At 42.9% G+C, this 27,898-nt stretch overlaps 1 protein-coding gene across 1 annotated transcript in view; it reads right to left on the bottom strand.

Annotated features, from left to right (window-relative positions):
- LOC143769707 (alpha-2-macroglobulin-like) overlaps window positions 1–27,898 on the bottom strand; it is a 154,836-nt gene that overhangs the window by 6,220 nt on the left and 120,718 nt on the right. The window contains exons 31-35 of the mRNA XM_077258493.1: window positions 18,128–18,255; window positions 6,783–6,873; window positions 4,977–5,045; window positions 4,477–4,579; window positions 3,357–3,398 (exon numbers count right to left, since the gene is read on the bottom strand). Coding sequence (XP_077114608.1) covers window positions 3,357–3,398; window positions 4,477–4,579; window positions 4,977–5,045; window positions 6,783–6,873; window positions 18,128–18,255 — 433 coding nt within the window. The remainder of the gene's footprint in view (window positions 1–3,356; window positions 3,399–4,476; window positions 4,580–4,976; window positions 5,046–6,782; window positions 6,874–18,127; window positions 18,256–27,898) is intronic.

Here is a 27,898-nt window from a genome sequence, read left to right as displayed (position 1 = left end):
GAGGGTCGCCCCGGAGCAAGGAAATTACAATCCTGACCTGCTGTGCAGGGTCTCCGGCAGAGCGAGACTTCAGGGACAAAAACAATTTGCAATTATTTTTAAAATTTTGAAAGTGAGATCTATTCCCCGAGAAGAATTCAGGCAAAGGAATTCTAGGCTCAGACATAGGTGCATGAACAACGAAATCTTGCAAATTTTGTACCTTTGTGGCGAGATTATTCAAACCTGTAGCTACACTCTGAAGATCCATTTGAAACAGGTGAACACAGAGCCATTCAAGGATAAGAAGGAGAGAAAGAGAGGAAGGCTGCAGTATAGGCAGACTAGCAAGTGATTCAATTAAGAGCACACTCAGAACTAGAGGGAAAAAAAAAAAAAAAAAAAAAAATTGTAGCAGACTTCTTTTTTCTCTCCTTTCTCAGCCAGTAATTTAACCCCTTTTTTTTGGGCCGGTCAAACTGTCATGATTCTCAATGGCGAGAGAACATAGCCCAGCATATATGAGAACTAGCTCTTGGAAGATGGAAACTATACTGACCATGAACTAAACCTGCCGCACAACTAGAAGTGGCCGGGTAGCATGCCTACGTTTTTTTATCCCTAGATGCCCAGCGCCAGCCGGAGAACTACCTAATCCTAGCAGAGGAAAAGACAGTCCTGGCTCACCTCTAGAGAAATTTTCCCAAAAGGCAGACAGAGGCCCCCACATATATTGGCGGTGATTTTAGATGAAATGACAAACGTAGTATGAAAATAGGTTTAGCAAAAATCGAGGTCCGCTTACTAGATAGAAAGAAGACAGAAAGGGCACTTTCATGGTCAGCAGAAAACCCTATCAAAACACCATCCAGAAATTACTTTAAGACTCTAGCATTAACTCATAACACCAGAGTGGCAATTTCCGCTCACAAGAGCTTTCCAGACACAGTAACGAAACAGCAGCTGTGAACAGGAACAAAATGCAAAAACACACAAGGACAAAAGTCCAACTTAGCTGGGAGTTGTCTAGTAGCAGGAACATGCACAGAAAGGCTTCTGATTACATTGTTGACCGGCATGAAACTGACAGAGGAGCAAGGTTATATAGCGACTCCCACATCCTGATAGGAGCAGGTGAACAGAGGGGATGATGCACACAAGTACAATTCCACAAGTGGCCACCGGGGGAGCCCAGAATCCAATTTCACAACAGGGTACATTGTTAAGGGTTTAGTAAAGGACTGGGATACTGTAAAATATTTTACAATATGACTATATCAATTCTGAATTAGGAGGTTGTTGTAACAATTCAACGTTACTATGCAAGCAAATGAATGATTACTGTAAGTACTGATGCCTTAGTCTAACACCCTGGTGTATCATTCGTCAATCTACCTTGTGGTCAGTACTGTTGTTGCTTAGTCACTATGTCTGCAATAATAATCACAGCACAGGCCCTAACGGAATACAGTGATGAGTTACAATGGCAGCCTACATCCCTTGAAGCATGGCCTCCATCTCCTGTGTACTGTATTATACACCTCAGGTCACAGCTCATCTGAATCCCATTTGTTGGATTCCACAGTCGTGGTTCTGTTCACATGGTTCTGCTCGCAAGGTTCTGGTTCTGCTCACATGGCTGTGGTTTTGCTCACACAGTTCAGGTTCAGCTCTTCCAGTCACTCTTCCTCACTCCAAACTGAGACCTCACTTCATTGATTTCTCCAGCACTGGTGATTGTGGCTATAAGCCAGCTTCGATGCTCCATATGTCTGTCCTGATACAGGTTCAGCTGTCGACCTCCCCCTTCTCAGCTCTCCTGGGCCTTTTAAAATTCTTACCTGTGACACAGTAATCACATGACCTGGTGTTTCCTCCTGTCTGTACCCCTCAGGAAACACACACTTTGTTAACGGTTCCTGCTGACATAATTCTTTCTACTTTCCCTTTTCTTATATTCTGTGGCCATTAGTTGGCAGTGTTTCCTTGCAGATGCTCTGTTACATGTTAATTGTCTAATTTTTTCATCTACTTACATCTGCAAGAGGCTGACCATGTCTGCAAAGTTTTATCTCTTTGGACTGTTATGTTTACTATGTTTCTTTGTGCCAAGGCAACACCTGTTGTACCTCTCATCAACTCATGCGGGGGTGCTGCAGTATTCTCAAAGTTCTTTATGAACGGTTCATAGTGCCCAGAGAGACCCATAACTGCTCTCAGCTCTCTCAAGGTGGTTGGGTAAGGACACTTCTCCTTCAATGGGTACACGCCTTCATTGGAGACTGTATGGCCCAGGTACTCAATCTCCTTCTGAAACAGGTGACACTTTTGGAGTTTTATCTTCATTCAATGTTTCGAAAGCTGCTCTAGCACCTGCCAGCCATGGAAGATACTCTTCAAACATGGTGGAGTATACCACAATATCATCCAGATATATTAGAGTCACCTCAAAGTCTCCGGGACACCTCTTCATCAACTGATGGAATGTCCACAGAGCATTAGTCAGCCTAAACTGCATCCGATTCAATGCAAACAGTCCCATAGGGAAGATGAAGGCCGTTTTCTGTCAATCATACTTACCATGGACACCTGCCAGTAGCCACTGGTCAAATCCATGAAGGAGAAATATTTAGCTTTCCCTAGTGCTGAGAGATATTCTTCTATCATCGTCAAAGTGTACAAGTCTCTGACCGTACAGGTGTTCAACCGTCAATAGTCCACACAGAATCTCAGAGCTACGTTCTTCTTTCAGGCTAACACCATGGGCGTAGCCAATCGGCTCTGACTCCCCGGATCACTCCACACTATAAAATCTGGGCCAACAGGTCCTTTAATTCTGGGTACATTTGCTGTGGGATTTGACAATATGTCTATTGTATTGGGGGTCATATTTTCCATAGGGATCCCTAGAGAATCCCTAGGTAATCAGGCCAATTATGCAAATCACACTCTGATCAAATTTTGAGTGTGAAGATAGTGTGATCTGAGTCTTTCAGATGAGGAGAAGAGTGAGAAAAGAATGTCTCCATCTTCTCCATTCTGTCAGTCCAAGGAAATGGACTGCAGTCAGATGTTTTCCACGGAATCATTGACTTGCCTTGACTATCAGCTCAAACTCGGGCAAGCTGTGATTATTTTCATAAGATAGATCAGCTATGTATGAGGAACAAGAATCGGACATGTGTACAGTCCCATAGAATAACATGGGGATGAGGGCTATCTGTCACAAAGACTTACCATATGAGACATAGAGATGACCCGGAATGACACTTTGGGTAAATTGCTCAAACATGCAAAAGTGTAATATGCACACAAATTGAAAACGATTCTACAGAATAAATTTAAATATTTCTGAAGGAAAGTGTGAATTCACTTACCATAACTGCAAGGAAGGTTGTAATCCACAGTGGCATGTTCATCTGGGAGATAAAAGTAGCAGCATTAATTTCTATTTTGTAAATTTTATAAGGAATGTCTTAAATTCTTAAATGGGTTAAATAACAGAGTGTTTGTAAAATCAAACAGCTTTGCAATTTATCTCAAGAATGGAAGGATTTTTAATAGTAAAGAGGATTGCAATTTTTTAGTGTATAGCTTATTGCCAAGGTTACCGGCCACACTGAGATCTTAGAGTGGCTGGTTGTCTAGGCAAAGATCATGTGCTGCAGATAGGCACTATGCTTTAGAGCAGGAATGGGGAACCTCCGGCCAATGGACAGATTCCCAGGGGTAGCAATGCTTGGGTTGGGGACAGCAGATTTTATGGCAGGGGATCACAGAGATTTAATTGCTGCTGACACTGCAAGCACAATAATACAATGCATGATTGCATCCTGACACATGCCAGCAATAGGACGTATTTTGTAATCTGTGCTTCAGTCACACCGACGACAGCAACAGCAGTCCCATCCACTCCTGTGTTGTATATGCCCCAGCCCCTCCTTTGATGTATATGCCCCAATGTCTCCTGTGATGTATATGCCCCAGCCCCTCCTGTGATGTATATGCCCCAATGTCTCCTGTGATGTATATGCCCCAGCCCCTCCTGTGATGTATATGCCTCAATGTCTCCTGTGATGTATATGCCCCAATGTCTCCTGTGATGTATATTCTCCAGCATCTCCTGTGATGAACATGCCCCAGTGTCTCCTGTGAAGTATATGCTCCAGTCTCTCTTCTAATGTTTGTGCCCCAGCCCCAGTGTCTCTCATGATGTTCCTAGTGTCTCCTGTGATGTATAGGTCCGTAGCGTCTCCTGTGATGTATATCTCCCCAAATTGTCAATTTTCAAGATCATACCACCCCCACCCCCACAAACTCAGACACTGGGAGGTAGAGAAGTCTCCCGTTTATGATTTGTAATAATATCGTCATAGAGTAAATTTGAAAACAAACACATAGATTGACAAGTTCATCATATAATCCCACAATTTGGCCCAGAAAAAAACAAGAACTTGTATAGCAATAGCAGTAGTTTAACAGTACACAATGGTTTACCAGTCTCATAGTAATCGTAGACTTTTGCTGTAGCTGGTTTTAGGTCCTTCACCACAATGCTCTGCTCCACCATGAAAGAGAGGGCTATTGGGTTGTGATCAATCTAGAGTGAAAGAATATTTCCGTAAACCCTAAATGGATCCATAATTCCAATAAGAGAATCATCCATTGACATAGACATCCACTTTAATTGGAAATATACTACAAAATAGGAACAAGCAAAGCGATCTAAAGTGTATTAAAGGCACTTTCTCTCCCATCTAATTGTTATGCTTTGAAGTTTTGAGAGACAGCAGAGCATAATAAATCTTTCATTTCACTTTCAAATTGGGTCAAATGTATTTGACTCTGCAGGCCGCATCAAGAGAATCTGCCCTAAACAAATTTCGGGAGATTCTACTCTCTATTCCTGAAGATTATTATTTGGGGCTAGCTATCATAGAAGGATCTCAGATGTTCTTAGAAGAAAGATGAAAGTTATAATAATGAGTGATTCAGACCTGGTCCAGGTACAAAGTTACCAAGTCCATCTGGATCTCACTTCTCTGTATTAACTTGCTCTTCTCCAGCTGTGAAGAAAAACAGATGTTACAGCTGAGATTACAAGGGAAACTTTTCAAATAAAACTGATATTCATCATTTTTTATGGAGGTTCAGCATTATTTCTACCTTTGTAACACTTCTCCATGTTCATCAAAGAGGCTGGATTGTCATTGTAAGAGAGCGACAAATTTTATGAGGTTAATGTCAAATTCAAATGTCCATGACACAAGATCCCTGTATGATGTATGCACTGGCCAAAGTTCTCCGGTCTCGAACACATCACACTCATATAGGCAGATGAGTTCAGATTGGGAGATCCATGCCAGTGTCTACATCACTGTTCATACAAACACCATGTTTCATGTAAATCTGAATATGACCTCTGGTCAAGTAAATGGACAGGAGCAGCAATATTAGTCACAGTACATGGACAAGAAAGGCAAAAAATAAAAATCAGTCTCTTAAGACCAAGTTCACACAAGCATATAATAAAAATTCAGAGTTTCATCCAGAAAACTTGGATGATTTTTTTCTTACTTGTCATTCATGATTTTTTTACAGCAGCAGCTATTAATACTTTCCAAGACCATTTACAGTTTCCTATGTTACAATACTGCAATGTATCTGTAAAAACTGAATGATACACTGTTGCTCGATAACGCATATGATTACGATTTTATGGAAGAAACTAGTGCATGCTGCAAATTTCATTCACACGCAGATAAGGTCAGTGAAATGAATTGCTCATCTTCACTGGCCCATTGAATAACATTAATCCAAGCGCTGTCTGTTATTTTCATGGACAGAACTTGGATCGAAAATACGGATATGTGAACGAGCCCTTATGGTAACCTTTTTGTTGTGTTTTATGATTCTTAAAATAATAATGTTGTCTTACTTTCTTAACCTATTTAATTGCTGAATTAGTGTAAAAACTGATGCGCTGGATCAGCTTTTCTTCCAGATCCGGGATAAAGATATAATGTAAAAAATAATAAACAAAAATAAAAAATCATGATATTCTCACCTTCCGGCGGCCCCGACATCCTTCCCGCTCATCGCGGTGCTCCCGTTTACAGTAATGCCTTTCATAAATGACTTGTGATGATGTAGCGGTCTCGCGAGACCGCAAAGTCATCTGGAGTAATTGCCGCGATGCATTACTGGGAACGGTAGCATTGCAAGCATCGCGAGGAGCGGGAAGGCTGTCGAGGCCGCCAGAAGGTGAGAATATCATGATTTTTTATTTTTGTTTATTATTTTTTACATTATATCTTTTTACTATTGATGCTGCATAGGCAGCATCAATAGTAAAAAGAGAGAGAGAACAGGGCATGCGCAGTTTGGAGGCCGAACTTCGGCGCCGAATATTGTCATGTGGTGCATCCGGCGCCCATTGTCAGAAAAGCCGGACGGTGCCGATTCCGGTGCTGTCAGGTTTTTCGCCAGAACAAAAAAAGTTTCTCTGGATGTTTTCTCCGGCCACCGGACAGGCAAACGGATGAAATGGAAGGCCATCAGGTGCAATCCGGCACTAATACAACTGTATGGGAAAAAAACGGATCCAGCAGCATCATTCACCGGATCCGCTTTTTTCACAATTCGCCAGATTGTGCCTGACAGCGAAAAACGGATGTGTGAAAGTAGCATAACAGTCAAACTTTTTAAGTACTGTGTTTATTAATTTTGGACCAAGAAAAGATTAAAAGAAACAGTGCAACCATTTTCTCTTTTCTATAACGATGCTTATTCCTGTAACTTACATTCTTTATTGTGTGTTTTACTGGTATATAGCCAGACAACATCTTAACTTCAATGACGGCCATGTTAGATTTCTCCCGGGTACCTGTATAACTGTAAGAATAAAAATCCAGGCATGACATATATTGTACCTTACATCTTTGACAACATAGTTAGAAAATTGACAGGTTGGAGAGTAAAAGCTTTTCAGCTTAGTGTTGTTTTATTTTATATTTATTTTGATTATTGGTAACTCTTAGGGTATGTGGGCATAGAGTTTAAGGAGGTTTTTTGGAGTGGATCTTGTTCAAAAAATTTCTGAAAAATCACTAAAAAAAATTCCAATTCATTTCTATTATAAAAACACTTTGCTGTTCATAAGTTCAAAAGGGGCTAGAAAGAGAAACACGGAGCCTCCTAATGCAATAACTTTAATATGGAATTATAGCCATAGGCTTCTACCAATTCTTACTCAATTTCACCATCCCCAAACCCAACACTCTCCAAAGAAATGTTTATCTCACCTTCCCTCTTACCTCCTCACCTAACCTCATCTACAGACCTGTTCGCTATCCTCACATCGTTTCTACTAAAGCACAAAACAAGCGAACTACCCTCGTTTTCTCACCTCATGTCTAGTGTTGAGCGATACCGTCCGATAATTGAAAGTATTAGTATCGGATAGTATCGGCCGATACCCGAAAAGTATCGGATCTCGCCGATACCGATACCCGATACCAATACAAGTCAATGGGACTCAAGTATCGGAAGGTATCCCTTATGGTTCCCAGGGTCTGAAGGAGAGGAAACTCTCCTTCAGGCCCTGGGATCCATATGAATGTGTAAAATAAAGAATTAAAATAAAAAATATTGATACTCACCTGTCCGGAGGCCCCTGCACCTTACCGCTGTTAACCGGCAGCTTCCTTTGCTTAAAATGAGCACGTTCAGCACCTTCCATGACGTCACGGCTTCTGATTGGTTGCGTGCCGCTCATGTGACCGCCACGCGACCAATCACAAGCCGTGACGTCATTCTCAGGTCCTAAATTCCGAATTCTCGGAATTTAGGACCTGAGAATGACGTCACGGCTTGTGATTGGTTGCGTGGCGGTCAAATGAGCGGCACGCGACCAATCAGAAGCCGTGACGTCATGGAAGGTGCTGAACGCGCTCATTTTAAGCAAAGCAGGCTGCCGGTTACCAGCGGTAATGTCCAGGGGCCTCCGGAGAGGTGAGTATATCAATATTTTTTATTTTAATTCTTTATTTTACACATTAATATGGATCCCAGGGCCTGAAGGAGAGTTTCCTCTCCTTCAGACCCTGGGAACCATACACTGGGAACTTCCGATTCTGATTCCCGATACCACAAAAGTATCGGATCTCGGTATCGGAATTCCGATACTTGCGGTATCGGAATGCTCAACACTACTCATGTCCCTCCCTCTACCTTTCCTCACTGATGGCATATATCCCCCAATCCTGGACTTCCACAGTTGATTGTTGGAATAATGCTTAATATTGTATGTATTGCAACTACTACTTTTTTTTACTGTTTAATAGTGCATGATTTTCTCTTTCCAGCACTAGTGTTATATTGCCAGTAAAGCACTGTTAAAAAAACAACAACCAGGAAGTTTCTGTTCACTATTGTGTAGCTGAAGCACAGTTTTAGGGTATGTGCACACGTCAGGATTTCTTGCAGAAATTTCCTGAAGAAAACCGGAAATTTTCTGCAAGAAATCCGCAGGTTTTTTTGGCGTTTTTTTCGCTTTTTTTTAGCATTTTGCAAGCGTAATTAGCTTGCAGAATGCTAAAGTTTTCCAAGCGATCTGTAGCATTGCTTGGAAAACTGACTGACAGGTTGGCCACACTTGTCAAACATACTGTTTGACAAGTGTGACCAACTTTTTACTATAGATGCTGCTTATGCAGCATCAATAGTAAAAAGATATCATGTTAAAAATAATAAAAAATGGTTATACTCACCCTCTGCAGACAGCCGATCTCCTCAGCGGCGTCTGTTCCTATAGATGGGGTGTGTACAGGACCTTCGATGACGTCGCGGTCACGTGAGCGGTCACATGAGCGGTCACGTGACCAATCACAAGACAGCGACTTCATCGCAGGTCCTTCACCACACCATCTATAGGAACGGAAGCGGCAGCATGCAGCGCAGAGAGGCGGGAACACTCCGGGGGCCATCGAAGGTGAGTATATGACTATTTTTTATTTTAATTCTTTTTTTTTACCAATTATAAGGTGCCCAGTCCGTGGAGGAGAGTCTCCTCTTCTCCACCCTGGGTACCAACCGCACATAATCTGCTTACTTCCCGCATGGTCTGCACAGCCCCGTGCGGGAAGTAAGCAGATCAATGCACTCTTAGGTGTGCTGAATCCCTGCAATTCCGCATATTTAATGAACATGTTGCTTTTTTTCCGCGATGCAATTTTTTCGCGGGAAAAAATGCAACATTTGCACAAAAAATGCGGAATACCCTGAAAATAATGGGAGGCATATGTTAGTGTTTTTTTCATGCATTTATCACTTTTTTATAGCGAAAAAACGCGAATAAAAAATAAGAAAAATACTGAACGTGTGCACATGGCCTTACTGTCACTTTGCAAACTGAAAGACAACATGCTAAGATCCTTCCTAAGCTATAAGAAATACCAGTTGTAAGCTGTTATCTTTGTTCCTGAATAAATAAACATACACTGTTGAACAACTGGACAGTACAGAGATTAATCCGTTGCCAGCACTGATACCCCCCATTAATTATCCCTCCTTTCAATCACCACTTAGGGTACCGTCACACAGTGCCATTTTCATCGCTACGACGGCACGATTCGTGACGTTCTAGCGATATCGTTACGATATCGCTGTGTCTGACACGCTACTGCGATCAGACATCACGCTGAGAATCGTACGTCATAGCAGATCGTTTGGAACTTTCTTTCGTCGCTTGATCACCCGCTGACATCGCTGGATCGTTGTGTGTGACACCGATCCAGCGATGTGTTCACTTGTAACCAGGGTAAACATCGGGTAACTAAGCACAGGGCCGCGCTTAGTAACCCGATGTTTACCCTGGTTACCAGCGTAAACGTATAAAAAACAAACAGTACATACTTACATTCCGGTGTCTGTCCTCCGGCGTCTCAGCTTCTCTGCACTGTGAGCGCCTGCCGGCCGGAAAGCGACCACAGCGGTGACGTCACCGCTCTGCTTTCCGGCTATGGTGCTTACACAGTGCAGAGAAGCAGAACGCCAGGGGACAGACACCGGAATGTGAGTATGTAGTGTTTGTTTTTTTTACGTTTACGCTGGTAACCAGGGTAAACATTGGGTTACTAAGCGCGGCCCTGCGCTTAGTAACCCGATGTTTACCCTGGTTACCCGGGGACTTTGGCATCGCTCCTGCGCCGTGATTGCAAAGTGTGACCGCAGTCTACGACGCTGGAGCAATAATCATACGACGCTGCGACGTCACGGATCGTGCCGTCGTAGCGATGAAAATGGCACTGTGTGATGGTACCCTTAGTAGAAACAACCACAATCTCTGCAACATCAAACCCATTCTAGACTAGACATCATTCACAACATATTGCTTCTCATAACCTAACCTTCCTGTGTCTCACTGCAACATGGTTAACACTCTCTGACACAGTCTTACCAGTTGTGTGTTATGGTGTCCTTCATTTCACCCACACTCCTCACCCTGGCAATAGACATGATGGAGGAGTGAGTCTTCTTTCTAACTCTCTAACAACTGAAACTTCAACCCACATCTGCCCTCCTTCATCCTTCTTTTGCAGTGCATTCTGTCTGTATCTACTCTCTCTTGCACCTCCAAGTGGCTGTCATATGCTGACCTCCGGGCTTGGTCACTGCATTTATTGATCACTTCTCCATCTGGTTTCTGTACTTCCTCTCTGCTAACATTCCCAACATGATCATGAGTGACTTCAGCATCCCCACTGACACCCACCAACCTGCAGCCTCCAAGCTCCAATCTCTTGCTTCATCCTTTGGTCTTATTCAGTGGTTCTCTGCAGCCACCCACATGGACGGACATACATTAGAACTTATATTCACCCACCTCTGCTCCATATCTCATCTCACAGCCTCAGCTCTGTCCCTATCTGACCACCACCTACTCATTTTCTCATCCCTGTCCTCCTCACATGCCCCGAAGGTTCAGAAACTAGCACACCACCATCAAAACTTCGCAAACCTAGACATTCACCCACTCCCAGACTCTATTCTGCCGCTGTCCCCCATATCTTCACGATACTGACAGTGCCACCATTTTCTATAACACCACACTGGCGTCAGCTATTGACTCGGTCACCCCTCTGGTGCATGGTAGAGTGTCAGGAATCAATAGACAACCCTCACATAATGACCTTACTAAAAAGCTTCTACAAGTGTCCATGGTTGTGGAACAGCTTTGGAAGAATACATACTCTCAGGAAGAATTGACTGCAATCAAAACAGAGACTTTCACATTCAAATTAGCACTCACCTCTGCTAAACAGGTCTATTTCACAACCTTTGCATCTTCTTTATCTCACAACCCCAAACAGTTATTCAACACTTTTAACTGCTTTCTCCACCCTCCACTGCCAATCTGACATCTGTCATCTCTGTAGAAGACTTTGCTGCACATTTAAAAAATAGGGTTGACCAAACAAAGCAAGCTTTAATGTTCATCTATCATAATTAGACCACTGCTCCTCCCCCATAACCTTCCTGCCCACCATCAGTACAGGAGAGCTAACTCATCTCCTCTCCAAATCGCAACTCACCACTTGTGTCTCATCCCATCCCACTTCCTACCCAACCTCATCACCACACCATGCGTATCTCAACTTTAATCCATCTTTTCAACCTATCACTAACGTCTGATACCTTCCTTTCTGCTTTCAAACATGCCAAGATCACAACTATTCTAAAGAAGACATCCCTCGAACCGACCTCTACATCCAGCTATAGCCCCATTTGCTGCTCCTGTTTGCCTACAAAGTCCTCGAACAGCATTGTCATGCTGAAATTTCCTCCCATCTCTCATCTAACTCACTCATTGACAACCTACTATCTGGCTTCTGTCTACACCACTCCACTGAAAACGACATGACCACTGTTTGTGATGTTGTGATGTTGGGGTATCCACAAAAAAAAATTAACAAAAAGTATGGAAAAAATGTTGCACATTAGGTGCTTCTAGTTGGGGAAGTGGAATCTGCAGGATGTAGTGTAAATAAGTATTTTATTAAGAAAAAGTCTTCAAAAACATGAAAACAGATTTATTTTAGATTTTTGGGTACTTTCTATTAACCCCTTCACCCCCAAGGGTGGTTTGCACGTTAATGACCGGGCCAATTTTTACAATTCTGACCACTGTCCCTTTATGAGGTTATAACTCTGGAACGCTTCAACGGATCTTGGCGATTCTGACATTGTTTTCTCGTGACATATTGTACTTCATGATAGTGGTAAAATTTCTTCGATATAACTTGCGTTTATTTGTGAAAAAAACGAATACTTGGCGAAAATTTTGAAAATTTCGCAATTTTCCAACTTTGAATTTTTATGCCCTTAAATCACAGACATATGTCACGCAAAATACTTAATAAGTAACATTTCCCACATGTCTACTTTACATCAGCACAATTTTGGAACCAAAATTTTTTTTGTGACGGAGTTATAAGGGTTAAAAGTTGACCAGCAATTTCTCATTTTTACAACACCATTTTTTTTTAGGGACCACATCTCATTTGAAGTCATTTTGAGGGGTCTATATGATAGAAAATACCCAAGTGTGACACCATTCTAAAAACTGCACCCCTCAAGGTACTCAAAACCACTTTCAAGAAGTTTATTAACCCTTCAGGTGTTTCACAGGAATTTTTGGAATGTTTAAATAAAAATAAACATTTAACTTTTTTTCACTCAAAATTTGTTTCAGCTCCAATTTGTTTTATTTTACCAAGGGTAACAGGAGAAAATAGACCCCAAAATTTGTTGTACAATTCGTTCTGAGTACGCTGATACCCCATATGTGGGTGTAAACCATTGTTTGGGCGCAGGGCAGAGCTCGGAAGGAAATGAGCGCCATTTGACTTTTCAATGCAAAATTGACTGGAATTGAGATGGGACGCCATGTTGCATTTGGAGAGCCCCTGATGTGCGTAAACATTGAAACCCCCCACAAGTAACACCATTTTGGAAAGTAGACCCCCTAAGGATCTTATCTAGATGTGTGTTGAGCACTTTGACCCAACAAGTGCTTCACAGAAGTTTATAATGCAGAGCCGTAAAAATAAAAATCATATTTTTGCACAAAAATGATATTTTCGCCCCCATTTTTTTATTTCCCCAAGGGTAAGAGAAGAAATTAGACCACAAAAGTTGTTGTGCAATTTGTCCTGAGTACGACGATACCCCATATGTGGGGATAAACCACTGTTTGGGCGCATAGCAGAGCTCGGAAGTGAAGGAGCGCTATTTTACTTTTCAATGCAAAATTGACTGGAATTAAGATGGGATGCCATGTTGCGTTTGGAGAGCCCCTGATGTGCCTAAACATTAAAAACACCCACAAGTGACACCATTTTGGAAAGTAGACCCCCTAAGGAACTTATCTAGATGTGTGGTGAGCACTTTGACCCAACAAGTGCTTCACAGAAGTTTATAATGCAGAGCCGTAAAAATAAAAAATCATATTTTTTCACAAAAATGATCTTTTCGCCCCCAATTTTTTTGTTTTCCCAAGGGTAAGAGAAGAAATTGGACCCCAAAAATTGTTGTGCAATTTGTCCTGAGTACGCTGATACCCCATTTGTGGGTGTAAACCATTGTTTGGGCGCAGGGCAGAGCTCGGAAGGGAAGGAGCGCCATTTGACTTTTCAATGCAAAATTGACTGGAATTGAGATGGGACGCCATGTTGCGTTTGGAGAGCCCCTGATGTGCCTAAACATTGAAACCCCCCACAAGTGACACCATTTTGGAAAGTAGACCCCTTAAGGAACTTATCTAGATGTGTGTTGAGCACTTTGACCCAACAAGTGCTTCACAGAAGTTTATAATGCAGAGCCGTAAAAATAAAAATCATATTTTTTCACAAAAATGATCTTTTCGCCCCCATTTTTTTATTTCCCCAAGGGTAAGAGAAGAAATTAGACCACAAAAGTTGTTGTGCAATTTTTCCTGAGTATGACGATACCCCATATGTGGGGGTAAACCACTGTTTGGGCGCATAGCAGAGCTCGGAAGGGAAGGAGCGCTATTTTACTTTTCAATGCAAAATTGACTGGAATTAAGATGGGATGCCATGTTGCGTTTGGAGAGCCCCTGATGTGCCTAAACATTAAAAACCCCCACAAGTGACACCATGTTGGAAAGTAGACCCCCTAAGGAACTTATCTAGATGTGTTTTGATAGCTTTGAACCCCCAAGTGTTTCACTACAGTTTATAACGCAGAGCCGTGAAAATAAAAATTCCTTTTTTTTTCACAAAAATGATTTTTAGCCCCCAGTTTTGTATTTTCACAAGGGTATCAGGATAAATTGGACCCCAAACTTTGTTGTCCAATTTGTCCTGAGTACGCTGATACCCCATATGTGGGGGGGAACCACTGTTTGGGCGCATGACAGAGCTCGGAAGGGAAGGAGCGCCATTTGGAATGCAGACTTAAATGGATTGGTCTGCAGGCGTCACGTTGCATTTGCAGAGCCCCTGATGTACCCAAACAGTACAAACCCCCCACAAGTGACCCCATATTGGAAACTAGACCCCCCAAGGAACTTATCTAGATGTGTTGTGAGAACTTTGAACCCCCAAGTGTTTCACTACAGTTTATAACGCAGAGCCGTGAAAATAAAAATTCCTTTTTTTTCACAAAAATGATTTTTTAGCCCCCAGTTTTGTATTTTCACAAGGGTATCAGGATAAATTGGGCTCCAAAAGTTGTTGTCCAATTTGTCCTGAGTACGCTGATACCCCCTATGTGGGGGGGAACCACTGTTTGGGTGCATGACAGAGCTCGGAAGGGAAGGAGCGTCATTTGGAATGCAGACTTAAATGGATTGGTCTGCAGGCGTCACGTTGCATTTGCAGAGCCCCTGATGTACCCAAACAGTACAAACCACCCACAAGTGACCCCATATTGGAAACTAGACCCCCCAAGGAACTTATCTAGATGTGTTGTGAGAACTTTGAACCCCCAAGTGTTTCACTACAGTTTATAACGCAGAGCCGTGAAAATAAAAATTCCTTTTTTTTTCACAAAAATGATTTTTTAGCCCCCAGTTTTGTATTTTCACAAGGGTATCAGGATAAATTGGACCCCAAAAGTTGTTGATCAATTTGTCCTGAGTACGCTGATACCCCATATGTGGGGGGAACCACTGTTTGGGCGCATGACAGAGCTCGGAAGGGAAGGAGCGCCATTTGGAATGCAGACTTAAATGGATTGGTCTGCAGGCGTCACGTTGCATTTGCAGAGCCCCTGATGTACCCAAACAGTACAAACCCCCCACAAGTGACCCCATATCGGAAACTAGACCCCCCAAGGAACTTATCTAGATGTGTTGTGAGAACTTTGAACCCCCAAGTGTTTCACTACAGTTTACAACGCAGAGCCGTGAAAATAAAAAATCCTTTTTTTCCCACAAAACTTATTTTTTGGCCCCCAGTTTTGTATTTTCCCAAGGGTAGCAGGAGAAATTGGACCCCAAAAGATGATGTCCAATTTGTCCTGAGTACGCTGATACCCCATATGTTGGGGTAAACCCCTGTTTGGGCACACGGGAGAGCTCTGAAGGAAAGGAGCACTGTTTTCCTTTTTCAACGCAGAATTGGCTGGAATTCAGATCGGATGCCATGTCCCGTTTGGAGAGCCCCTGATGTGCCTAAACAGTGGAAACCCCCCAATTATAACTGAAACCCTAATCCAAACACATCCCTAACCCTAATCCCAACGGTAACCCTAACCACTCCTCTAACCCAGACACACCCAACCCTATTCCCAACCGTAAATGTAATCCAAACCCTAACCCTATCTTTAGCCCCAACCCTAACTGTAGCTCCAACCCTAGCCCCAACCCTAACCCTAGCCCTAACCCTAGCAATAACCCTATCCCCAACCCTAGCCCTAACCCTAGCCCTAACCCTAGCCCCAACCCTAGCCCTAACCCTAGTCCTAACCCTTGCCCTAACCCTAACCCTAGCCCTAACTCTAGTCCTAACTCTAGCCCTAACCCTAGCCCCAACCCTAGCCCTAACCCTAACCCTAACCCTTGCCCTAACCCTAACCCTAGCCCTAACTCTAGTCCTAACTCTAGCCCTAACCCTAATGGGAAAATGGAAATAAATACATTTTTTAATTTTTTTATTTTTCCCTAACTAAGGGGGTGATGAAGGGGGGTTTGATTTACTTTTATAGCGGGTTATTTAACAGATTTTTATGATTGGCAGCTGTCACACACTGAAAGACGCTTTTCATTGCAAAAAATATTTTTTGCGTTACCACATTTTGAGAGCTGTAATTTTTCCATATTTGAGTCCACAGAGTTATGTGAGATTTTGTTTTTTGCGGGACGCGTTGACGTTTTTATTGGTAACATTTTCGGACACGTGACATTTTTTGATCGCTTTTTATTCCAATTTTTGTGAGGCAGAGTGATCAAAAACCAGCTATTCATGAATTTCTTTTGGGGGAGGCGTTTATACCGTTCCGCGTTTGGTAAAATTGATAAAGCAGTTTTATTCGTCGGGTCAGTACGATTACAGCGATATCTCATTTATATCATTTTTTTATGTTTTGGCGCTTTTATACGATAAAAACTATTTTATAGAAAAAATAATTATTTTGGTGTCGCTTTATTCTCAGGACTATAACTTTTTTATTTTTTTGTTGATGATGCTGTATTGTGGCTCGTTTTTTGCGGGACAAGATGACGTTTTCAGCGGTACCATGGTTATTTATATCAGTCTTTTTGATTGCGTGTTATTCCACTTTTTGTTCGGCGGTATGGTAATAAAGCGTTGTTTTTTGCCTCGTTTTTTTTTTTTTTTTCTTACGGTGTTTACTGAAGGGGTTAAATAGTGGGGCAGTTTTATAGGTTGGGTCGTTACGGACGCGGCGATACTAAATATGTGTACTTTTATTGTTTTTTTTATTTTATTTAGCTAAAGAAATGTATTTATGGGAATAATTTTTTTATTTTTCTTTACTTAGGATATTTTTTTTTTTTTTTTACACACATGTGGGGAATTTTTTTTTACTTTTTTACTTTGTCCCAGGGGGGGACATCACAGATCATTGATCTGGCAGTGTGCACAGCACTCTGCCAGATCTGCGATCTGCTGTGCAGGGCTGCAGGCTTACCAAGTGTCTGCTCTGAGCAGACACTCGGTAAGCCACCTCCCTCCCTGCAGGACCCGCATGCCGCGGCCATCTTGGATCCGGGACCTGCGGCGAGGAGGGAGGTAGGAGACCCTCAGAGCAACGCGATCACATCGCGTTGCTCCGGGGGTCTCAGGGAAGCCCGCAGGGAGCCCCCTCCCTGCGCGATGCTTCCCTATACCGCCGGTACACCGCGATCATGTTTGATCGCGGTGTGCCGGGGGCGGTCCGTGACCGCTCCTGGCACATAGTGCCGGATGTCAGCTGCAATATGCAGCTGACACCCGGCCGCGATCGGCCGCGCTCCCCCCGTGAGCGCGGCCGATCGGCTATGACGTACTATCCCGTCGAGGGTCAGATAGGCCCAGGTCACCTCGACGGGATAGTACGTCTAAGGTCACAGAGGGGTTAATAAATACTCATTTAATGTATTTTATCTGAACTTCCCCAATCAGAAGCACCTAAGGCTCAGTAATTTTTTTTTTCGCACTTCATGTTAAGTTCATACATTGAGTCTTTTGAGGCCACAAGCACACGTTAAGTATTTGGTGAGTTTTTTTTACCTCAATATTTGTAAGCTAAAACCATGAGTGGGTAAAGAATGCAAAAGTTGTGTACGTGTTTCTATTATACTATACTAAGGTAAAAAATCACCGAAAACTCAACGTGTGCACATGACCTGAGGGCTTTTCCTCTTCAAGATTTGAAAAACACCTGACTAGAGAAAAAAATTTAAATTCACTTTTTTGAAGTGGCTTATGATGAAATTTGCTCCAATCTAGTTGCTATCCAAGCAAACAGCTGAAAACAATACACTCCAGGAAAACTCTTTTAAAATGCTTCAAGAACTCCTGAAAATCTCTTTAAGAAATGAAACAACAAACTAAAAAAACACCATTTGCACACAACCTTAAACATTTCTGTATATGGTGTAAAAAAAGAAAAAACTCACGCGGCAGTGATTAGGATTTGAAATTTTGTCATAGGATCCCCAACACATTCTTTTGTTGAAGATGATTTTACATTTAATGAAAAAGTAGCTGGACCTTTTGGAGGAGGAACATTGTATCTCAAAACAGCCTGTGAATAAAAAAGTGATTTATCTTAAAAAATAGAATAACATTTTTATACCATATAACTTAAAAAAGCACAATATGGTACCTTATACTGCAATTAAGAAATCATTGGAGGATTTATTTGTGACCTGTTAGATCGTGGTAGGCTGATAGAAGAGGCAACATTGTTTACGCCTAATAGGTACAGTTAGGTTCAGAAACATTTGGACAGTGACACACATTTTGGTATTTTAGCTGTTTTGCCAAAATGTATTCAAGATACAGTTATATAATCAATATTGGCATAAAGTGCAGACTCTAAGCTTTAATTTGAGGGTATTCACATCCTAATTGGAGTAAGGGTATAGGAATTACAGCTCTTTAATATGTAGCTCCCTCTTTTTCAGAGGACCAAAGGTAATTGGACAACTATCTCAAAAGCTCTTAAATGGGCTGCATGAGCTTTTCTGTCATTAATCTATCATTAATCAAGGAAAGGTCTAGAGCTGATTCCAGTTGAAGCATTTGCAACATGCAGTCAAGGGAGCTCTCAATGGAAGTGAAACAAACAATCATTCGGCTGAAATAAAATAACAAATCCATCAGAAAGAAGGCAGAAATTTTAGGAGTGGCCAAAACAGCAGTTTGGTAGATTCTATTGAAAAAAAGAGTGCCATGGTGTGCTTGGAAACTTATAAAGGCCCGAAAGTCCAAAGAAGACAACAGTGGTCGATGATAACAGAATCCTTTCCATGGAAAAGGAAAACCCCTTCAAGTGAAGAACACACTCTAAGAGTAGTTTTTTCAGTATCTAAGTCTACCAAAAAGAGAAGACTTCATGAGAGGAAATACATAGTGTCCACCACAAGTTACAAACCACTAGTTAGCCTTAAAGGGGTTGCCCTTCTCACCCTAAATGTTTGCCCCTTTAAAATATCGGCACATACGTTTCCAGGTCGCACGTGAGGTTGTTATGCCACATGAGCGCTGTACCAATGAGTGCTGGTGTCACTGTCCCCGCCTTTGGACATATACATAACCAAGAGGAATTGCCAGCTGCAGCTCTCACTTCCTGTTGATTATTTACACTTCCAAAGGAAGGGACAGTGATGGCAGTGCCGATTGAGTGGAGGGCTCACGTGACATAACAACCTCATGTGAGCCCAGGAACGTGAGTGCCGCAACCGCTGTAATGATGGAGGTGAGTATATGTGTTTTTTCAATTAACGAGGGCAAACTTACAGATTACAGATTGAGAAAGGGTTGTCCTTGTGGTAGACAACTTCTTTAAAAATAGAAAGGCTGGATTAAATTTAGCCAAAAGACATCTAAAGAAGCCAGCCCAGTTCTCGAAAAGCATTCTTTGGACAGATGAAACTCAGGTCAAACTATACCAGAATGATGGAAACAAGAATATATGGAGAAGTGTTATGATCCTAGTGGTAGAGGATCTCTGGTATTCCGGCTAAGTCTGCGAAAACATAGGAACTGCTCTAGGGAGGTGGAAACTGGGCTAACCGCATACCTGATCCAAACACACAACTAGAAGTAGCCGGCAAACGTGCCTACGTTGTTTCTAGACGTCTCGAGCCAGCCGGAGAACTGACTACCCCTAGAGGGAAAATAAGACCTCACTTGCCTCCAGAGAAATTCACCCCAAAGATATAGAAAGCCCCCAACAAATAATAACGGTGAGGCAAGAGGAAAACACAAACATAGATATGAACTAGATTCAGCAAAGTGAGGCCCACTAATCTAGATAGGCAGAAAATAGAAAGTGAACTATGCGGTCAGCAGAAAACCCTGCAAAAACATCCATGCTGAATATTCAAGAACCCCCGCACCGACTGACGGTGTGAGGGGAGAATATCAGCACCCTAGAGCTTCCAGCGAGCTGGAAAATCACAATTTGAGCAAGCTGGACAAAAAACACTGATAATGCAAATGATCTAAAGTATGCAAACAGAACTTAGCTTTTCTTGCATGAGACAGATGGCAAGGAATCAGGAGGAGACCAAATTGGACTGAATACATCGATACCAGGCAAGAGACTGAGTCCTAAGGAGGACTAAATAGGGAACACCCACAGCTTAATGAAACAGCTGAAGCCCAGGCCTGCAGAAAGACATGACTCATACAATACCATTAGTGACCAGAAGAGGGAGCCCAGAAACACAGTTCACAACAGTATCCCCCCTTGAGGAGGGGTCACCGAACCCTCACCAAGACCCCCAGGGCGATCAGGATGAGCAGCGTGACAGGCATGAACCAAATCAGCCGCATGAACATCAGAGGCGACAACCCAGGAATTATCCTCTTGACCATAGCCCTTCCACTTAACCAAATACTGAAGTCTACGTCTAGAGATACGAGAATCCAAGATCTTCTCTACTACGTACTCCAACTCGCCCTCAACCAAAACCGGGGCAGGAGGCTCAACAGCAGGAACCACAGGCACCACGTACCGCCGCAACAAGGACCTATGGAACACATTATGAATAGCAAATGACGCTGGAAGGTCCAAACGAAAAGACACCGGGTTAAGGATTTCCAAAATCTTATAAGGACCGATAAAGCGAGGCTTGAACTTAGGAGAGGAGACCTTCAAAGGAACATGCCGAGAAGACAACCAAACCAAATCCCCAACACGAAGTCAGGGACCCACACCGCGGCGGCGGTTGGCAAAACGCTGAGCCTTCTCCTGTGACAATTTCAAATTGTCCACCACATGGTTCCAAATCCGCTGCAACCTATCCACCACAGAATCAACCCCAGGACAGTCAGAAGATTCAACCTGGCCCGAGGAAAAACGAGGATGAAAACCAGAATTGCAGAAAAAGGGCGAAACCAAAGTGGCAGAACTAGCCCTATTATTAAGGGCAAACTCGGCCAGTGGCAAAAAGGTCACCCAATCATCCTGATCAGCAGAAACAAAACATATTAAATAAGTTTCCAACGTCTGATTAGTTCGCTCGGTTTGGCCATTAGTCTGAGGATGAAAAGCCGACGAGAACGACAAGTCAATACCCATCTTAGCACAATAGGATTGCCAGAATCTGGACACAAACTGGGATCCTCTGTCAGACACAATATTCTCAGGGATGCCGTGCAAACGAACCACATTCTGAAAGAACAAAGGAACCAAATCGGAGGAGGAAGGCAACTTAGGTAAGGGCACCAAATGGACCATTTTAGAAAAACGATCACACACCACCCAGATGACAGACATCTTCTGAGATACTGGAAGATCCGAAATGAAATCCATGGAAATGTGCGTCCAAGGCCTCTTCGGGATAGGCAAGGGCAAAATCAACCCGCTGGCACGAGAACAGCAAGGCTTAGCCCGAGCACAAATCCCACAGGACTGCACAAAGGAACGCACATCCTGCGACAAGGAAGGCCACCAAAAGGACCTAGCCACCAAATCTCTGGTACCAAAAATCCCAGGATGCCCCACCAACACCGAAGAATGAACCTCGGAAATAACTCTGCTGGTCCATCTATCAGGGACAAACAGTCTCTCTGGTGGGCAACGATCAGGTGTATCAGCCTGAAATTTCTGCAGCACTCGTCGCAAATCTGGGGAAATGGCAGACAAAATCACTCCCTCTCTGAGAATACCAGCCGGTTCTGAGACTCTCGGAGAGTCAGGCACAAAACTCTTAGAAAGCGCATCAGCCTTCACGTTCTTCGAACCAGGCAGGTATGAGACCACAAAGTCAAAACGGGAGAAAAACAACGACCAACGAGCCTGTCTAGGATTCAGATGCTTGGCAGACTCGAGATAAATCATATTTTTATGATCAGTCAAGACCACCACACGATGCTTAGCTCCCTCGAGCCAATGTCGCCACTCCTCAAATGCCCACTTCATAGCCAACAACTCCCGATTACCAACATCATAGTTCCGCTCAGCAGGCGAAAATTTTCTGGAAAAGAAAGCACATGGCTTCATCACAGAGCCATCAGAGCTTCTCTGCGACAAAACAGCCCCCGCACCAATCTCAGAAGCATCAACTTCAACCTGGAAGGGAAGAGAGACATCCGGCTGGCACAAGACTGGCGCTGAAGTAAACCGGCGCTTCAGCTCCCGAAAGGCCTCCACGGCCGCAGGAGACCAATTAGCAACATCAGAACCTTTCTTGGTCATATCCGTCAAAGGTTTAACTACGCTAGAAAAATTAGCGATAAAACGATGGTAAAAATTAGCAAAGCCCAAGAACTTCTGAAGGCTCTTAACAGACGTGGGCTGAGTCCAGTCATGAATGGCACGGACCTTGACTGAGTCCATCTCCACAGTAGAAGGGAAAAAATAAAACCCAAAAAAGAAACCTTCTGTACTCCAAAGAGACATTTTGAGCCCTTCACAAACAAAGCATTATCACGCAGAACCTGAAACACCATCCTGACCTGGTTCACATGGGACTCCCAATCATCAGAAAAAAACAAAATATCATCCAGATAAACGATCATAAATTTATCCAGATATTTCCAGAAGATATCGTGCATGAAGGACTGAAACACAGAAGGAGCATTAGAGAGTCCAAAAGGCATCACCAAGTACTCAAAATGACCCTCGGGCGTATTAAATGCTGTTTTCCATTCATCTCCCTGCTTAATGCGCACAAGGTTATACGCACCATGAAGATCTATCTTGGTGAACCAACTGGCACCCTTAATCCGAGCAAACAAATCAGACAACAATGGCAAAGGATACTGAAATTTGACCGTGATCTTATTCAGAAGACGATAATCTATACAAGGTCTCAAAGACCCGACCTTCTTGGCCACAAAAAAGAATCCTGCACCAAGAGGGGAAGAGGATGGGCGAATATGTCCCTTCTCCAAAGACTCCTTTATATAACTCCGCATCGCGGCATGCTCTGGTACAGATAAATTAAAGAGTCGACCCTTAGGAAATTTACTACCAGGAATCAAATTTATAGCACAATCACAGTCCCTATGAGGAGGAAGGGCACTGGACTTGGGCTCACTAAATACATCCTGGTAATCTGACAAAAACTCAGGGGTCTCAGAAGGAGTGGAAGAAGCAATAGACACCAACGGAGTATCGCCATGAATCCCCCGACAACCCCAACTTGACACAGTCATAGCTTTCCAATCCAAAACTGGATTATGGGTCTGTAGCCATGGCAGACCCAAAACGACAACATCATGCAAGTTATGCAGAACAAGGAAGCGAATCACCTCCTGATGTACAGGAGTCATGCACATGGTCACCTGCGTCCAATACTGAGGTTTATTCTCCGCCAATGGCGTAGCATCAATTCCTCTAAGAGGAATAGGAGATTCCAAAGGCTCCAGGACAAAACCACAGCGCCTGGCAAACGACAAATCCATCAGACTCAGAGCAGCACCAGAATCCACAAAAGCCATGACAGAGTAAGAAGATAATGAACAAATTAAGGTCACAGACAAAATAAATTTAGGCTGTAAAGTAGTAATGGCGACAGGATTAACAACTCTTTTTAAGCGCTTAGAGCATGCTGAGATAACATGCGTTGAATCACCACAGTAAAAACACAACCCATTTTGACGTCTATGATTTTGCCGTTCGGCTCTGGTCTGAATTCTGTCACATTGCATAGGGTCAGGTGTCCGTTCAGACAGCACCGCCAAAGGATTAGCAGATTTGCGCTCCCGCAAACGCCGATCAATGTGAATGGCCAAAGCCATTGAATCATTCAGACTTGTAGGGATAGGAAACCCCACCATCACATTCTTAATGGCTTCAGAAAGACCATTTCTGAAATTTGCGGCCAGGGCACACTCATTCCATTGAGTAAGCACGGACCATTTCCATAAATTTTTCACAATACACTTCAGCTTCGTCCTGACCTTGAGAGATAGCTAGCAACGCCTTTTCAGCCTGATTTTCAAGATTAGGCTCCTCATAAAGCAAACCAAGCGCCAGAAAAAACGCATCAACATTCACCAATGCAGGATCTCCTGGCGCCAGAGAGAAAGCCCAATCTTGAGGGTCGCCACGCAAGAAGGAGATAACAATTTTAACTTGCTGAAAGGAATCACCAGAGGAACGAGGTCTCAGAGACAGAAACAATTTACAATTATTCCTAAAATTCAGGAACTTAGATCTATCTCCAAAAAACAGCTCAGGGATAGGTATTTTTGGTTCAGACATAGGACTATGAGTGACAAAATCCTGAATGCTTTGCACCCTTGCAGCAAGCTGATCCAAACTAGAAGTCAGAGTCTGAAAATTCATGTCTGCAGCAGAGCTCAAAGCCACTCAGAGTATAAGGGGATGAAAGAAGCTAGACAGACTGCAGCAAGGAAAAACAACACAAAAAAAAAAAATACTCAGAACTTCTTTTTAATCCCGCTTCTGCAATGCATTAAACATTTCCTTTTGGGCCTGGTATACTGTTATGATCCTAGTGGTAGAGGATCTCTGGTATTCCGGCTAAGTCTGCGAAAACATAGGAACTGCTCTAGGGAGGTGGAAACTGGGCTAACCGCATACCTGATCCAAACACACAACTAGAAGTAGCCGGCGAACGTGCCTACGTTGTTTCTAGACGTCTCGAGCCAGCCGGAGAACTGACTACCCCTAGAGGGAAAATAAGACCTCACTTGCCTCCAGAGAAATTCACCCCAAAGATATAGAAAGCCCCCAACAAATAATAACGGTGAGGCAAGAGGAAAACACAAACATAGAGATGAACTAGATTCAGCAAAGTGAGGCCCACTAATCTAGATAGGCAGAAAATAGAAAGTGAACTATGCGGTCAGCAGAAAACCCTGCAAAAACATCCATGCTGAATATTCAAGAACCCCCGCACCGACTGACGGTGTGAGGGGAGAATATCAGCACCCTAGAGCTTCCAGCGAGCTGGAAAATCACAATTTGAGCAAGCTGGACAAAAAACACTGATAATGCAAATGATCCAAAGTATGCAAACAGAACTTAGCTTTTCTTGCATGAGACAGATGGCAAGGAATCAGGAGGAGACCAAATTGGACTGAATACATCGATACCAGGCAAGAGACTGAGTCCTAAGGAGGACTAAATAGCGAACACCCACAGCTTAATGAAACAGCTGAAGCCCAGGCCTGCAGAAAGACATGACTCATACAATACCATTAGTGACCACAAGAGGGAGCCCAGAAACACAGTTCACAACAGAGAAGGCTTTGAACAGCTCCTGATCCAAAACCCATCATGTTCTTTGTAAAACATGTGGAGCCAGTGTGATGGTATGGGCATCCATGGCGTCCAATGGTACTGGGTCTTTAGTGCTATTAATGATGTGACTGCAGAAAGAAGCAGCTGAATGAATTCTGAAGTGTACCTAGCAATACTTTTTGATCAGATTTAACCAAATGCAACAAGGTTAATTGGACGAGGCATCACAGAACCGATGGGCAATGACCCAAAGAATACTGCAGAAGTAACCCAGGAGTTTTTTGAGGCAACGAAGTGGAATATTATACAATGCCCGAGTCAAACACCAGATCTCAATCCCATCAAGCAGCATTTCACATACTTAAGCCAAAACATGTTTACGTAATGCAAGGCTGCACTCAAATCTTGTAACAATTGGTAGTCTAAGGCTGGCGTCACACTAGGCGTATGAAAATACGGTCTGGTTTTTACGGCCGTAATACGCAGAAATAATCCAGAAATAGTGTTCCATATTTCCATATGTAATCCGTTGGCAAGGTGTGGCCGCGTATTTTGCGCATGTAATGTTGCGTATGTCATCCGTATGACATCCGGACTGCATTTTTTCCACGCAACCTGACGAAATGGACATTTAACGGTTTTGAAGCCTGAAATTAATTTAAATCAGCATCAGCAACCCTTTTTAAGACCTCTACAACAGGGGGCACCCTCCCATATGGCCATTTTGTGGTTGTGCATCTGGTGTGTTGTGTTAATGTTTGCACCATGTCTGACCTACTGCACTTCACCCCAACTTAGCGGGTGTTATTTAACTGGGTCTTGTCGCGTCGGTTTGGGCAGCCATACCCTGTGATTGTGATCCGCGAAGAAGATTGTGGGTGCATCCTCTTTTGACCCAACGCCTCACTAAAGGGCATTTTCAGAGGCTCTATACAGCTCTGCGTGCACATCCTGATAAGTTCTACCTATACTGTCGAATGACAATACCAACATTTGATATCTTGTTGGAGACAGTACATCCAGGACTCACGTATCAGGACACCAGGATGCGAAAAAGCATATCCGCAGAGGAGCGTCTTCTCCTTACCTTATGGTATATATTCAACATCCTCACATACTGTATGTTGATGATGTTTTTTTTAAGGGTTGTTTGCTAGCAGCTACAGTATTTGAAAATATATGTGTTAATTAGGGCAAAAGCACATTCAAAATATGTATTTGTAATGTTCTACTTATGTACCCTAGGTAAATATAGATTAATTTCATTGATATTCTTGTGTTTTTGAATCTACAACATACTTGTCTTTTTTCATGTTTTGTGTAAACTATTGTTACCTACCTAATATAAAATTTTCTGTCCTTTCAGCTTCCTGTCAACTGGATTGTCTTATGTGGGACTACACCTGGAGTTTCTCATTGGGCGGTCCACGATTTCAGGCATTGCGCGCTCAACATGTAGTGAAATATGGGCTTAACTCCGTGAACTTGTCATGCCTGAGCCAAAACTGGATGATTGACTCAAAATAGCCCGTGGGTTCAATGACACTTGTGACTTCCCACATTGCATTGGAGCCCTGGATGGGAAACATATCAGGGTGCGTAAGCCGCTGGCTCACAATTTCTGTAGTTCTGTTAGCTGTAGTTGACAGTAACTACAGGTTTATAATTGTAGACATTGGGGCCTACGGGTGTTCAATTTTTCCATTATGGGTCGGCGGCTACGTAAAAACCAGATAGACCTCCCACCACCACAACCACTCCCAGGCTCCAATGCTGAAGCAGTGCCATATGCTCTTGTGGGAGATGAGACTGAGACCTTCCAATTGACAAGGCATGTCATGAGGCCTTATCCCAGGCGCAACCTGGACCACCGACAGCGCATATTTAATTTGAGGCTTTCCAGGGCATGTAGACTGGTGGAGTGTGCCTTTGGGATTCTGTGTGCCAAATGGCGTGTCCTCCAGTCTGCCATTCAGCTGAGTGAGGCTACTATTAATGAAGTAATTACAGCGTGTGTTGTTTTGCACAATTTTACTAGACTTCATGATTGCCCCTCATCTGCTATTGGTGAAGAAATGTTGCCCAATATGAGTAGGCCTACACCACATGGCCCTCCTCCGCGCCGTCCCCTTTCTGGACTAAAAGTGAGAGATATTTTCACAAATTATTTTGCTTCTCCTCAGGGTGCTACTCCCTGGCAAGATTATGCTGTTTCTCAGTTGTGATTTCTTAATTTTAAAACTATATTATCTGCAAAAAATATCATATTTATTTAAAAAATGTACTCTGTGTGTTGTATTTACTTAATTACCAGATGGTTATGAAAAGAGCATATGTGTGTGATGTAAGAATGATTGTCCCACAAACGTCAATTGGCTTTTGACTATATATTTTAATTATAGCAAAAGCCTTTTGTTGTTAACGTAAACCCATATTTTTTTCATATGGCATTGTATATCACTTTTTTTTTAACAACATAACAAAGTGCTATTACAGCAGA

Source organism: Ranitomeya variabilis, chromosome 4, assembly GCF_051348905.1.
Source record: "Ranitomeya variabilis isolate aRanVar5 chromosome 4, aRanVar5.hap1, whole genome shotgun sequence".
Classification (NCBI taxonomy): Eukaryota; Metazoa; Chordata; class Amphibia; order Anura; family Dendrobatidae; genus Ranitomeya; species Ranitomeya variabilis.
Note: the sequence above shows the minus strand (reverse complement) of the source record. Positions and strands in the feature narration are given on the sequence as shown.